The sequence below is a fragment of the Stegodyphus dumicola genome, chromosome 1, assembly GCF_044657685.1.
Source record: "Stegodyphus dumicola isolate Sdum_Otavi_A_Nest chromosome 1, ASM4465768v1".
Taxonomy (NCBI): Eukaryota; Metazoa; Arthropoda; class Arachnida; order Araneae; family Eresidae; genus Stegodyphus; species Stegodyphus dumicola.
Window position 1 is genome coordinate 39670425 of NC_140768.1, and position 16831 is coordinate 39687255.

Sequence of the window (16831 nt, forward strand, 5' to 3'; positions counted from 1 at the left end):
AGTTTCTAAATTTGTTGTGGGTAAATTGAATTGAAACATAGTTGTGTCTATAGTTTTCTAAAATACTAAAAACGCAGATCCGGTCAAGTATTACTGTGAAACAAAGAGGACAGTTTTGTTAAATTTCTTTTAACTGTGCTTTTCCATTCATCCATAAGCTACGAGAAAGAAAAGTATGCCTAAGCCAAAGAGATGTTTAAAGGTTTTTACAAGCTATATAAAGTTAATGGCAAAATAAATATATTTGACAGTATATTGTAATAGTTAAAACATGGGGACATCTTTTATACATTACAACAAGGTGTAAACCTCATAAAAATTATTAGTAGGATACATTATAAATTAAATATATTTTAAATTATATCAACGAGACATTTTATTTAAAACAACCAAACTCTTATTTTGTACCCAGATATGTAATATTTGGCATTAGGAACATGTTTAATAATTACAATAATGATGCATATGGTCATAAAATTATCAGTTAGACAAATTTTTATATCAACTGAAAGCAATATTTTAAAAAATTAAATGAAGCTATAAATTCAGATGGAAAAGAAACACATCCCACAAATACCAGACACGGGTTCTTCTGCTTCAGCAGCAAAAGAATTTTTGCAAAAAATATTTGCAAATGGCAAATCTGTGTCTCATTTCAAAGAGAGTTTTAATGAAAATCAACACCAAATTCAGGTTTTTTTTTTTTGTCGAATATTAAAGATATAAATTTTAAGGAATGTGTTTATTGTTTTAAAAACGTTCAATTTATTAAGAAAGTTCTGTTTCCTTAAACTGAAAGATAAATTAATTATAATAAAGTTTAATAAAATGTCAGATCTCTGGTAATTACCAAGTCCCGTACCAAAAACTGCTGTATGCTGCCATAATGCTCGCAACTTAGCAGCTCTGCGAGATGTTTTTATTACAAACAGCATATGATTTTTAATATATAACTTTAAACTAAATTACACTACACATGGAAAAAACTACACTATTATACGTATTGCTTAATGTCATTATTAATGTCTACATTATTATTAATTAATTTAAGATGTTTTTACCGCCATGCGTTACTCATCTTTCTTATAGAAGTTATGAAAACGATAATAGATTTTATTCATGTTAATTATATTGATGATAGAAATACCTATAGTCCAGTCTTTCAAATTTTTTTTGTTTAATATTACATTATGTTATGCAACGTACCACAGCAGTAATCGACCACATGCCTTGGTAACTTGAGAGCTCTCGTCGCGGTTGATAGTTAAATTAATTTAATTTACAACATATACAATTGATATGAACATCTACAACACTGTGTTACGTAACAATACAATATGTTTGCAGTGCCATATATTAGGTCTCTTGGCACAGAATAGTCTGAAACTTTTAGTAAGATTTCTAACTATTATGATTATAATTACACTAGTTATAAAAATGTATTATAATACATGTAATTTATAATGCATGCAACTGACAAATTTTACAACGATTGTTAGTAGTAACGGAATCAATAAAATATGTTTCTAATTCCAAATATTATGTTTCTAAGAATAAATAACCATTTTGAGCAACATTTAACAATGAACTTCAATGCGCTGAATTTTGTGTTTAAAATGAGCAAAAAAAAAAAAAAAAAAAAAAAAAAAAAAAAAAAAAAAAACGAGAATCTGAAGAGGTAATATTTTCCTAAAAATGGACACAAGGAAAGTATACAAATTGATGGTTTAACGTGATAAAAATTTGATTAAGACAAAAGTTCTTTTATTCTTTGATTCTTCTTTTCTAGCTTTCTCAGTGGATGGTACTATATGTCCATTGTACCAATGTAGAGACATTAGGTATTTTTGTAAGCAGAAGAGATGTAAAATTAGCAACCGCCTTCGCCGGGAATAGAACCACGGACCTCTGAAATACCGGCACAGTGTGCTGATTACTACACCACGAAGGCACTCTAGGAAGGTGGGAGAAATACCTTATATACACCCCCTTTGAAAGGGCGACTGGGGTATTTAGGGGACCCAATCGCCAAATCCTGGGTGAGGAGAATCATCGTCCAAAACTCATTTAGTTCAGGCTCCACTGTATAGATATTAGGTATTTTTGAAAGCAGAAGAGAAGAAAAATTAGCAACCGCTTTCGCCGAGAATCGAACCATGGACCTCTGAAATATCGGCTCAGTGTGCTGACTACTACTCCATGAAGGCACTCTAGGAAGGCGGGAGAAATACCTTATACCAGTAACAATTGAGCTAGAGAGTATGCTGAAAGAAAGGTGCTGACGCTGAATAGAAAACTTGTTAGAAATTTTCCGAGCTAGAAATTCATCGAGCCTTTTACTCAAACCATTTCCATTAGCAAAGTTAAATTTTGCCAATCTTTAAAGCTTAGTTCGTAGTAATTTTTTATGTCTACTGCATGCGTTCTATTTAAATCATAGCAAAAGATTACTTTCCTCTTCCTCTTTGTCCGTGGTCGACATTTGACATCGGCTTTCACCATGTATTTAGTTTAGTATTTTACTTTCAAATTTTAAATAAAGTTAATTTTATGTTTGCAAAAATCCTCGACCTTCCTTCTGACAAGTGTGGAGTCTGGTGGCATAAACCATTGCCCCATTTGGTGACCCGAACGTGATCGGAACGTGTTCGGGCTGTACTGTAGAGTCATTAGGTATTTTTCAAGCAGCAGATGTTAAAAATGTTCATTGTCTTCGCCGGGACTCGAACGAACAACGAAGGCATGCAAAATGGAGGGAGAAAATATCTTAAGACAAATGACAATGCAAGAGAGGAGGGGGGGGACTTTTAGTGGAATTACAAGTTTTCAAATTGCCCGCCTTTCAGACGTTAATGTATTTCATGTGGAAGATTGTTGACAGCAATGACGAACGTAACATCGCAGGCTGATTCTGTATAACTTAACGTTTCATGGCATCTTTCAATTCTGACAAATCTCTTGGATTTAATGTCTGCACCTTAGATTTCAGGAAACCCCAGAACGTGAAATATATCGGAGTGAGGTCGGGAGATAACGATTGCCACGAAACCGCAAAGTTACGGGATATGACTTTATCTTGAAACATTGTACAGGTTGAAAACTCTTTATTCCAATAAAAGTTCCACCGCTCCTAGCCTCTTGCGTTGTCACTGGTCCTTTTACAATGCTCTTTGCAAAAGTTTTAGACCGGCAACTTTTGTTGTACGTGCATCTGACCAACGCTATTTATGGTTATTTAATGCACTAATCAATTTATGCAGGGAAAAAGTTACCTTGCGTTACCTTTCGAAAATTTCGAAATCTTTTCACGGAAACCGTAATCGTGAGAGCTGTATTGTTTTAAATCGCCATAATCTGGAGCGCATAACTTCCGATAGTAATATCTGAAATTTTATTTCGACTGGTTGAGCTAATAGACCGCTTAGGGGTACATATATCGGGAACGTTTATACATATACAGAGGCTGTTCACACATTTTTAGACGATGTATATTGTATTCACAAAACTAAATTACATAAAATTCTTGTGTTTTAAATGTTCTATTTGACATCCCTTATTCTGAACTATTTTTGGACACCGCAATTTCCAGGATAATAATGCCTTTTGAAGTGGCAGAAGAGATATTCTATCCCATTCTTCCCGAACAGCTTTCCAGAGTCCTGTTAGGGTTTTGGGACAACGTTTGCATAACGCAGTTTTTAAAAGTCCGAAAGCACAAAAATCCATAGGTGACACATCGGGAGATTTAGTAGGGATATCAGTGAAGGGGATGGCCTTGATACCAGTTTTTTGTTCCATTTCTTTCAGGAAATTTACAGTGAACTTTGATGTGTGACTGCTAGCTTTGTCCTGATGGAGTCTCACAGATGGATGGCACTGTGGGTAAAGCGATGGTATTTCATTCAGAAAAATTGGCGATAAAATATGTTCCTGATAGTGTTTGGAGTTAATCTTGACATTTTTTTTTGCACTCTCTTTATTTTTAACTTGCCATTATAAGAAAAACCAGGAACAATCATGAATCCCTTAGAAAAACTTTCTTTCGGTTCTTTGAACCATGTGCTTAAATTTTTTTTCTCCCCTTTTATGATAATAAAGGCTTTTTTTTTTGTTAAAATCATTTAAATAAACCCATGCTTCATCTATTGTGACAATTGTTTTCCATTTTTCTTTGGATAAGTGTTTTTCATATCGAATTCTGCAGCGTGTCCTGCGTTGAGCGATATGCTTTCGAAGAAGACGATGCACATTGCGTTTGTTCGCTTTCTTAAGATTTAAATCAACGTTTATCATTTTGTTTACAATGGACACCGAGCATTTTAATGATTTTGCAACTGTCCTTTGACTAGGGGGATTTTCGTTTAACATTAAACAACGTACCTTGCAATAGTCGAAGATGTCCGTATTTTCCTTGGATACTTGTTTGGAATTTTTGTCCCACTTTAAGCCCTAATTTGACGTTTTTGTCCTTTCTTGTTGATGATATTACCTATCGACGCTTTAGATATCACAAAACCACGACTCTCACATTGTTTTTGGATAACGGAGTATGCATATTTCTCTTCGGAAAGAGCGTAAATGTAGCCTTCGACCCACTGCTTTATTAAATTCGCCATTTTGACTAAAAACAAAACTTTCAAGCCACAGACGATAATTTTATATTGTAAAAACATAGTACAATTGCAGTTACTTCTTTTGCAGCAAACGAATTTTTATTACCGCTTACCAAAATCGTCTAAATCTAGGCTGCGAATAGCCTCTGTATAAATAGATATCAGGTATTTGATCTTCATTTTTAACCTGATTTTGTTTAACCTTAGGAATAATAATAATTAATACATATTTTGATGTTTTTATCATTTACAATGAGAAATAAGTCTGGGATTCACTAGCGATCACTAGATTTTTAGGTGATAGTTCCTGATAAGAAGGTTCGACTGTATTTTATATTAACTGATATTATTATTTATTTATAAAAATAACTAACTGATTTCGCATAGGAAAAATGTTCGCAAAATATTATTTTACTGTAGGATCTAGGATAAATGACACGTAGAAATTTTTAGACTTAAAAGTGGAATGATTTGTTTTTATTTCCTGAAACGAAACTTAAACGCTTAAGCAATTCTTGGGGCAAGGATCGACTGACTTACCTGAGGCTCGTGGTACTTGAGTTGGCCTTGACCTGTTGTTTCAGCCATAAGGACTTTCATTCTGCGAATTCGGTGTTCGAAATCAGCGTTTTTGCGCAAGTTGAGTTGCAACTTCTTCCCAAAAGCTGCCATGTGGATTTGTTTAACGTCATCCGATGAGGCTTCCCTTTTTGATATGCTTCTTAGATGCACTACTTGGTATTCTGGCACTGTAATGTGAAATAGAAACGTTCATTAAGTGAGTGAAAATAAACATGAGTGCTCAAAACATTTACATATACTGCAAGATATAATGTAGAAAATGTAAATTAGTATTTTATTAATAAAATATGTGGATATTTAAGGTTTGGTTTGATTTATTTTATTACGGAAAAGCACGAGTTACCAGCTTAAGGGAGGGGTCGTGGAGGTCTTTCTAAGGGAAACTAGCTCGTATACACGTTCCACATGGGAAATAACGAAAACGCCCATGCAGCCAACCCATTCCCTGGGATTCGAACCCCTCCCAACTGAACTGATCTGAACTGATCTTTGCTGCTTGGCTGTTGGTAGACGGGTATTTAAGGCATAAAGTTGTTGTATTCAGTGCAAAAAGGAAGAAAGCAACAGGTAGTATAATCCGAAAATAGAATTTGTAAGGTTGCCATGAGGAAAAGTAGCTTTGAGGTATGTCACTAAAGAGTTATGCTAATAATTCCTTCTAATGTTTTTCATTGTGGATTACATATATATGTTACCGTAAAAGACCGAAATTGGAGAATGTCAACTTTCACTGGAGAATGTTAACATTCACCAAATACGTCGGTGAAAGATCGAATATTTCTTTACATTCTTGTACATTCGGACCCTCACCTGTGTATGTCGACAATCACAGATATGCTCCGGTGTAGGTCGAAAAGAGAGGAGTACTGTATGTACACGCTGCCATTCCAAAAGGAAGTGTTCCAGAAATAAATGCAGTTGTAAAAGCAAGGGCCTCTTGTGCAATTCAAAGTGTCATAATAGTTTAAGTTGTTGCAATAAATAAGATTTGAAGCACATAATTTGGTAAGTTTATAACTTCTATTATTTTCCTTTCTCATTTTGAATGTACTGTGTGTTTTAAGTTCTTATGTTTTTAAGTTCTTATTCTGAGTCTCAAGTGCGTTTTTTCGCGAATGAATTACGGAGAAGGAAATATAATATTTTTATATGTTCCACATTCACTATTAGTACATGTTGAATGTCGACATTCACCGGTGTAAGTCAGAAATAAGAGTATTTGGAAAATATTTCGGACAAGCGACTATGTGAATGTTGACATTCACCGGTGAAAGTCTACATTCTCCAGATTTCGGTGTTTCACCGTAACATATATATCAATAAATGAAATAATTTGGACGTTGAAGACGTGTACATAATAAAAAAAGTAATCACAGTCATGATCCATTCAGCAATTTTATTTTCTGGACAAAATAACCTTTAAGAGCAAATTCTTAACTTGAATTACATAGTACAAAGGGCGCAATCTTCTCTCCCTTTTTGATCATATTTGTGTTTTTTCTACATATTTACAGAAATTAATTTTGGTGGGTTAAAGAGTGTACAGCAGCGAAAGCAAGCAGATGAATGCGACCTGAAGTGAGAAAATGATTGCGACGTGTTCAGGATGAAAACTCAGTTCAGGATGATTTAGTTTCAGTTCAGATTTCTCAATTGGTAATTTTAAGTTTTGGTTCCAAATTTTAAGTTATTATTATCGGAACCGTTACGTAAGTACCTAAGTCATGAACGAGAATCATGTGACATAGGTTAACTTTCAAATGACGCAGTGCAGAGCGATTTATTACAGACAGTTACTATTTTTGTGACAGAAAACGAGAACTAACCAACTTAAAATGGAATGTTAAGGGATTATAGCAAAATGAAGTTAATATTTTACTTTACCTACTTTTTATCTTGCAGATGTCCCTTCAACGAGAAAAAGAAAGGAAAGCGACAAAAAAACCCTTTTAAAAGAAAAAGCATTAAAAGCATAGCAAATCGTTGAGTTCTCCCCTTTCTCATATGTACGACGTCCTCTGCATTGCATATTTCTAATGCTATTGTTTTCGTCATTGTTCGTTAGCTAAATAAAAAATGCAAAATATATAGTAAAAAATATCCTATTTTGCTATTCCTCATTGTCGTATGAGTAACTGGTCTTCCCACACGGACCAGTTCGATTGAAGGTTTGGCTGATAATCCCAACTGATGAATATCTATGTTTTAAAATATGATTTATAACGTAAAGTAACCTACATAACAACAAGCATTTTCGTGTACATTGACACATTTAAACACTTTACCATATCCCAGTCATGCAGCTAATCTGAAAAATATGTAGCTCTTTCTATATATTCGTGTTCCTCCAATGAGTTAGCTCTAAATTTGTAAACGAAATTGCAGGGCATTTGTTAACAAAGGTTTCGTGTTGTTTCCAAATTTTTCTTTAATTCTGAAAGACAAATTTACATTATTTTTAAAAGAAGTTGCAGGAAACGATAAAAATACGAAAAAGAGAGAGATTTAATTTCCGAATCATTTTATATTTTAGCTTTATGATTACAAGGTATTTCTCCCACTTCCTTAGCGTGCCTTCGTGGTGTAATGGTAGCACGCTGGGCCGGTATTCCAGAGGTCCGTGGTTCGATTCCCGGCGAAGGCGGTTGTTAATTTTTCATCTCTCCGGCTTCCAAAAAATATCTCATGTCTCTACATGATGAAACCGATTTTAATTGTGTCCAAAGTTAATTAGTGAACAAGGTTTAGGTTTACGGAGCTGTGAATGGAGACTGTGAAAATAATGTTTTTTTTTTTTTTTTTTTTTACTTTCATTTCCTTTTTTTTATGTCACATTTCTTCAGAAATATCATATAACCAGATTCCTATAGTAAAACATGCTAAGCTTAACAAATGAGCGCAAGATTAACAAAATGCACGTGCTGATTGCTTCCAATTTTTCTTTTTATCCCAAAGAGCGTTAGCCCAGAAGGGCTATTAATTTCGTTTTGGCATTTTGCGTCGAAACCTTTAAATGTCCGTTTCATTTTTCAAATTGTTGCTACCAAATATTATCGTTCTGCGTTAGATTTAATCAAATTAAATGATGAAGAACCTCCATAAATGTATGTATATTTCTCGCATCGTTATAAAGGAACGGTACCTAGAGCTATCAAATTTTGAATAACGTAATCCTCCACCAAATATGGGCATCTGGAAGCCCTGATTCGGAATTTGTTTTATTATCGATTTCATATTTTGTAACACTTTAACGAATTTTTCATTAACAAACTCAATGATTTCAAAGCGAGCAATGGTGTAACAGATTTAAATAATATTAAAATCTTGTAGTTTAAATAATTTAAATAGATGAACATTAAGGTATTTGTGAATGGCAATATTTGAAACCAGACTCGAGTGCCTCGTGCGACTCTCGCACGAAGAATGTAATTTATTTTTAAATGATAGAATATGTTTTCTATTCTTATTTGTATGTCGCCATTTTGAGTGTTAAATAAAAGTTATTGCTGTGTTCCATCATTGGAGTTGCTTCATTTCGCCAAAGAAGCATCACAGTCTTAATTATTTTGGAGGCACCGACGGAGATCGAATAATCGTGCGTATTTTTATTTTATTAGTTCATAACTGAACATAATATTAGTGATACCAGATTGTTACTTCCTATTCATATAGAATTGCTTTATTTTATTAGTTCATCACTGAACGCAATATTAGTAATACCAGATTATTACTTCCTGTTAATAATAAATTGTCTTATTTTATTACCGTATTTGATATTATAGTTAATATTCATTTTAGTTGTCCAGACGTAGATATATATATTGCTCTATGTTATTATTCTTATTTTAATCACAATTAATGTGGTAGAGAGAATGAACTTCATATAAAATATTTCATTTTTGAGGTATACGTACTTAACAAAGTGCATTTAATTTCGTGATTCCTGACTGCATTAATTAATTAAAGTAATTGAATTGAGCTATTTTGAGGAAATATAGGAACACAGTGTTCGTTAATTTTAAACATAGAAACAATGTCTTACTTAGGAAGAGCTCGTAAGGAAGATTTGCAAAATCTCGCAGCTGAACTGGAAGTTCATGTGACTGCAGATTTGAAAATAGTTGATTTAAAACAGAAAATTGTTGAAAGTAGAGATTATGATGAAGTCTTCGTCAAAGGAGTTTTAGACACAATAATAGAAGAACGGAAAGAGAGGGAGGAAAGAGAAGAACGTAGGAGACAGGAAGAAGCAGAAGAGCGGAGAAGAAACGAACAGTATGAATTAGAGAGATTAAGACTTGAAGCAGAGACAAAGTCTCAAAATACCGGACAGATCCGGCCGAAAACGGAGCTGCGTCACCTTATGCAGAAATTCGATGACAAGAAAGGAGATATCAGTCTATATTTGCTATTGTTTGAAAGGCAAGCAGAATGGGCTAAAATTGATAAAGAAGTATTACAGTCTTAATTATGACTCTCGCACGAAGAATGTAATTTATTTTTAAATGATAGAATATGTTTTCTCTTCTTGTTTGTATGTCGCCATTTTGAGTGTTAAATAAAAGTTATTGCTGTGTTCCATCATTGGAGTTGCTTCATTTCGCCAAAGAAGCATCACAATGGCAAAACTGTATGAAAAATTTTTTTATCTCTAGCGCGTAAGACTGTGTGTCGGAAAATCTAGATATGTTTCATTTGAAAATTATTTTGCGATATTGCTGTTGAATTGAATTTTATGGTTTAAGTGCGAAGAATGTGATATTTATTAAATAAAGGTAACCACAAAACGTTAAAAATAGCCCCTTTGGGCGTAATGTAAAATCTGAAAGCTTTCAGATTTTTTTTTAATGATTTAACACTTTTTCACGCTTTAACACAATGAATTGCCTTGAATTCTCATTGCATTTTCAATATAATTTCTTCAGTTTAGTAAGATGAAGCTCTTTGAATATGTGCTTGTTAAATCGAAGTCTTTAAATTGAGAAGAATTTTGATGCACAATTTTATTTAGTTTGATAGCACCAGTTTCGTAGAAGCAAGTACGCGTAATACAGTTTAAAAAAATTGTGTAAATAAAAGCTCAGTAAAGAAATTCAAATACGTTTAAAGTGTCAATACCAGCTTATATATAGATTTAAACATATTATACGGGGGTAAATTTTTCTCTTCGACTAAGATTAATATTGTTTTGAAAAAAATCAGTTCCTTAGCAAAGGTTTAAAATTGACAGAGGTGTTTCAAAATGTAAGAATTCAATAACATTATTTCAGAAACCTGTTTTATAAAATAAGCTGCAAAAGCTGGACAGAGTTTATTTTCTAATTTAAAAGGTTCACATTTTTTTAATAAAAAATTTGTCTTCACTTTATAACTGGAGCGCACAATCATCTTGATGGGCACTTCTTCAAAGATATTTATAATTCATTTAACTATACGATTCTCGGGAAACAAGTTTCATGGAATGGTCATTGGGCAGTATTAGCTGGGGAAAGATGAGAGGCGAGAACTGGGCCAATATTTTGGGTCAACGTTCTATGAAGCGCGAGAGAAGAAGGAGATAAGGAACTTCGATGAAGAGGTGCATTTCTTGTCACTTACGTATACAATGAAAAGGTTTTCCTATCATACAATTCATAATGGAAAATAAAGACATAAGTTAAAACACAATAGAACACTGTTTCAGTATCTTCAAAAATTCGTAAAGTGCTGCTATCACTTCCGCATATCTTTTGTTGTTTAAATTACTTTCGGGAAATATTGAAACAACTGTTTATTTTATTGTTTGTATGAATGTTGATAAGCGTGGTTGTTCACCGATAAGACTACTATAAAATGTTCATCAAATTTCCAAACACTATTTTTAAATGTATTACAAAAACAATAACTATTTAAAAGAGCCTGAAATTTATCAAATTGTCCAAACACACTAGAAATGTTGTATTATGTGCATGGTTGGTCAAACACTGAAGATCCAAATGACAGTCCATATTGTTTGGAGCCCAGGCCATACTGTTTAGAGCTTGGCTCCCTGTTTTTGATTTAACGCCATGAAGATAAGTTAAAAACTGATTTCGTGCATACTTCTAAAATACTGATAAATCTCAGGGAAAACATGAATAATTGTGACACCTTGTAGAGACATTCGGTTATTTCGAAGCAGGAGAGCTGAAAAATGAGCAACGCCTTCTCCGGGAATCGAACTACGGACCTTTGGAATGCGCGCCCAGCTTGCAAGCAATTACACCCCGAAACGACGCTAAGAAGGCGGGGAGAAATACCTTATATACACTTCCTTTTAAAGGGCGATTGGGGTTTAGGGGAACCAATCGCCTAAGCCTGGGTGTGGAGAATCATCATCCACCACCCTTTTAGTTCGGGCGCCACTGTAGAGACATTAGGTTATTTCGAAGCAGGAAAGATGAAAAAGGAGCATTGCCTTCGCAGGGAATCGAACCACGGACCTCTGTAATACGCGCCCAGCGTGTAGATAACTACACCACGAAGGCAGGAGAAATACCTTATAATCTAGCAGACAGAGGAATATCACAAAAGGTATTAATAGAAGTCGGTTGTAATTGTAAATATGCCGTGTGACCAGCACGGTACCCACATTTGTAATGTGAATGAATATATTTAATGAGTTTCTACTATTTCTTTGCATACTTATATTATTATCATATGTGTAATATTTTTAAAATACGATGTTTTTAAATCCATGCAATAACTTATAGTAACGTAATCCCTGTACTAAAGTAATTTCTTTATTGGAACATAAAACAAGTTGCAGATGATTATTCATTTTATATTTAACTCTCATCTGAAGCGTTGTTAGTTTTCAGGAACAGGATATATTTGCAACTGGAAATACAACTATATTACAGCACACATCAAAAGACACTTGTATAACCTTCTTTATGTGTAGGTCATACTTACATTTGCCCTTTCATGCATCTTTTTAGATGTACAATCTAGTTATGCGTTTGTAAAAGGTCGTTTTAACCATTAATCAAAAGGGCATATTCTTTTTTTAACTAATACTGAATCGTGAAAGCTAAAACCTTAACACTGCCCCATTTTTGGAAAGGGCGTGCTTTCCTATCATGCACGATGCCTTTTAAAACACATTTCTTTGAATATTTCATAAGGAATTTTTCTTCATTTTTGTGTGTCTGTGTTAAATGGTTATGATGCAGTTGTCATATTTCAACAGCCAATGAAGCATCATGGAAGGTCAAAGAGTTTAAATTGCCATTAAAAAGAAACCTTAGATGTTAGCTGTAATAATGAAACTTTTATTTATCATCATACAAAGTTCAATCAAGATGATTCAGAGAATGGTATAATACAAAGATTTACTAGCCTACTTGACCAGAACTAAAACTCGCTTTACAGTAATTGGTGTGTGTCCTTCCAGGAACCGAAGACAATAAACATTTACTTCTGCTATTAATCATCTGACCAGCAAAAGGGTTTCACTAAGAAACTTCAAGTTTTCAAAATGCGCGATGAGAAAAAGTTATTTTCTTGATTTTAATGCCAAAATGCCTTTGGTGCTTTATAACTGGATTTATGGGTATTAATACACTGCCTTAATTTCTTGGACAAATTTCAAGATGTATGTATACATACTATTAAAAATTTAGTACACAGATAGATGATTTTAGTGCAATTATGTGTGAAATTGTTTTATTTTTCTGTGTAAAAATCTAAAAGAGATAAGCTGTGCCTGAAAAGTAAGAATACAGAGGCAAGTTCATTTAACATTGAGTAAATGGGTATCTCGGTAATTTGGCGAGATATCGCCAAGTTGACAACGGTTTACATATTTGGTAGCCAAATTTGGCGAGTAATAGCCAGAGTGGCCATACTTGGCGACCATTGGACGACAGGTTTAGTGTCCGGTCTCTGTATCACAGTAATAGGTATTGAAATTGAATACATGTAATTGATCACTATATTTGCTGCAACCGTAATTCGACCCTCATATTGCTATCCAGTAATTTCGAGAAGCAGAAAGTACTAGAAATATCTAGGCGGTAGGTTGGAAACTATATAAGGCCGGAGACAGCATCTCCTCTCTGTTAGTTAATGTTGTTATTGTTACGAGTTATTAGCTCAGTGTGAGATCGAAGAAATTTCTGGGTTAGCTCTTTCTTTCAATGTGCATTGCTTTGTGTTTAACGTTCTTAGTAGTTTGAAGCATAATTACCGATTGTACTCTGTGATATTGTAAACACCGGTACGAGTATTTTTGCAAAAAATTCTAGCATTTTGAAGTCTTTATTTTGAAATAATAAATTATATTAGCCTATTATCTGACCTGTGTGCCTTCAATATATTACAAACCTGTACATACGCAACAATACTGTTTTAAAGACACCGCAAAACATATTCTAGGCGATATATATAAATATATATACGGCCTTGACTGTTAGAGTGTTTTAATCACTCGGGAAGATTCTCCGACAGAGGAAAATCTATTTATTCAAAGTAGATGTGATAAATACAAATGTTAATGTGCCATTCAGGATTCGAACTTGGGCATAGCAGCATAGTAGGGGCCTTCCAATAACAGAAACATCAACTAGTTATTTTGAGTTACATTCGTAAGGTTTATTCGAAGTTTATAACAGTTATTTTTTAAGCTACTTTCCTATTTCTCTAATTTCAGCTTACAAATTCCATACCAGAAAGTTTTTTTTAGAATTACGTTAAATGCAAATGAGAAGGAGTAGTATATAAGTAGAAGTTCTGCTGACTTCGAAAGAGAGAATCAGAGGCTTCAGTGTCTTTTTGTTCGGAGAGGCCAAAAGTAAACTTTCAATTTTGCCTATCTTTATAATTTTAGGTAAAAGGTCTCGCGTGGAAATATATATATATATACATAAAATATATCCGTACAGTCTTGCCATTTCTGGCTTTGAAATCGTTGAGTTTGTTAATCTAAAATTCGTTAAAGTTTCACGAAATAGGAAATACATAATAAAACAAATTCGAAATTCAAAATTCGGGAATACAGATGTTAATATTCAAGTAGGAGACTACGTTATTCAAAATTTAATGGCTCTAGGTACCTTAGTTTTTTCACAATGCAAACAAAAAAATGCATACATTCATTCAAATTTACAATATAACAAGAAGATAGCAAAACCAGCGTAATGGGAAGAAAAAAAAAATCGTTTTGAATCAAAATGGGTTACATGTGAAAAAACATTGGGAAAACCGTGCTCAGAAGACAGTTTCAAGTTTCACTTAAGTTCGTAATAACAGCTTGCATTTCAGCGTTAAATGCTTATCGTGATTACTGACATCTCAGATATAGATTTATCTTTTGATTTCAGGGTTTATTATCCTGACATCAAGGCCATTGTCCTAAGAAGATAAAATCGAAACTCATGTGCCTATATTCTTCTTTCAAGTGAGGAAGATTAAATTATATTGAGTTAAAATTAGTTCTTCCAAATTTAATATAATTAAATTATTTATACTTAACTAGAAAGAATATGGGTATAAAGCGGAATTTCGATTATTCGAAATAAATAGAACGATGCGGAATTTCTGGTGAACGGTTATTAAAATAGTCGCTGAAAGATAAATGATGTATTATAACAAAATTGAAAAAAAAAAAAAAAAAAAAAAAACCCATAAACTGCACATTGAAATCAATATGCATTTTTTTATTGCTTAGCAAAATTAAGAAGTATTTTATCGAAAAATATACACAAGTTCTGTTTTTTTCTTTCATTTTCATTCATCAATAGATATTTACCCATGGCTCAAATCGGAGGCTGGTTTTTATTTGCATCGATTTAAACATTAATTAAATTTTTGAAAGGTTATGTTTCTTATTCAGCTGTAAAAATTTTAAATTCCTCTTTTCATTTATTCATTTAGCATTTTTAATATAACAACCACTGTTAAAAAATCACTTCTAATACCTCAATAAAATTAAGCATATATATTCGTATCTCTTAGGTGTCTAGATGATTTATATTTCATATTCATCTACAAAAATAACGCCTACAAGAGTGAGGTATATCGTCGTACCTGTTCTCGATTTAATGATGAATTAATGAATTCGACAGAAATTTGAACGGTTGGAAGCATTCGACAAGGGTCATATCATCCGACTGTATGAAAGCGGATAATCATTACGTTATACTGCATGCCATAGGTGGTCGTTTGGATGTTAATGGTGCACGCTCTTTGCCAAACTGTATACAGGAAAGTACGAACTCACGATATGCAGATTCTGGCAGACTTCCACTAATACTTCCACAATAACAGAAGATAGAACGTTGTCTGACATACCCAAACCATTCCATCTGCCATGAATGCGGACGTAAGCAGTAATTCCTTCACTGTATCATCCTGTGAGTGCCAGTAACATTAACAGATGGCTGCATGCAGATCGATTCCGGTATGCAGACCATTACTGCAATTGTCCTGGAATCCCAGCAACACATCACAGAGTACAGTTGTACTGTAAGAAAGTATCTTAAAGCCATGCTGAATGGTAAATGAGTAATCCTTGGTAATGAGACCCATTTTTGTCTTAATAAAGATCCCAAACGTATGTGCGTATGGAGGCAGCGCTTTCAGCGCCATGATAAATGATTTGCTGTCAGACATCATACGTCCAGAAGGATGAGTTTCATTATATTCGCTTATCGAGTATGATTTTGATTGGTTTTCATCACAGTCATTTTTGATAGCCAGTAGTACGTTAATGAGGTCTTCTGAGGCACACTTTTGCCCTGCCATATGCAAACGCCCTAGTGCTTTATTCCAACAACACCACACACGTCCTCATGCTACTGGCATCTCAAGAGCTTACCATAAAGCCATACACACTCTGCCGTAACTAGTCTCATTGCTGGATCTATTCCAAATAGGAAACTTCTCGAAGGCTATAGGCCAATTTGTCACGACTTCACTAGTGCCACAATTCTGCAAGAACAACAAGATATAATCCAGTTTGTACGCGATTGAGCTAACGCAGAGACGCATTAGGGACCTGTACCATTCTATGCCGCGACAGGTGGAAAAATGCGTTAGAAATAATGTCACCTAACGTCCTATTAAGACTTAAATTAAACAAGAAATATAGCATTCTCATTTTTAATAATTTATTGTAATTGGAGACTACTAACTTCTTTCCAAATAATAATTCAATCTAACACTTATTTTTGGTGCAACGTTTTTATTTCTGAAATTAGTGTAACACAGAAAAATACATAATGGTAACATACATTTTTATAGTCTTTTTGCATCTCTTCTAAAGCGTTGAGTAAAAAATTATATTTTTATATATGCATGGAGAGCTAAATATTATGAACATTTGGATAATTTAGATAAATAAAGTATTTATAAACTTGCTGTTATTAATTAGAGGTTAGCTATGTTAAATGTTTCGCTATTAATTAAATTTGAGTAGTCATGAAGATAATATGAATTTCTAGTTGAATAGTCACAGTTGTGGAGAAATATAATACAAGTATTTGAACCTTAGACATTTGTGGGTTTTAAATACATTTTATGCAGCTTGTAAATATACTTGCAAAAGCTTAAATATTGTATTGTTCGTGTGCTTTGCATAATATATTAAACCAAACCATATCATTATCTGGAGTTTT

The 16831-nt window shown here is 33.5% G+C and overlaps 1 protein-coding gene across 3 annotated transcripts in view; it reads right to left on the bottom strand.

Moving 5' to 3' along the window:
• Positions 1 to 16831, bottom strand: part of LOC118183418 (A disintegrin and metalloproteinase with thrombospondin motifs like) — a 348669-nt gene that overhangs the window by 84025 nt on the left and 247813 nt on the right. For all 3 annotated transcript variants that reach the window (XM_085814080.1, XM_085814076.1, XM_085814075.1), the window contains exon 4: positions 5154 to 5362. In XM_085814080.1, the coding sequence (XP_085670206.1) occupies positions 5154 to 5362 (209 nt within the window). The remainder of the gene's footprint in view (positions 1 to 5153; positions 5363 to 16831) is intronic.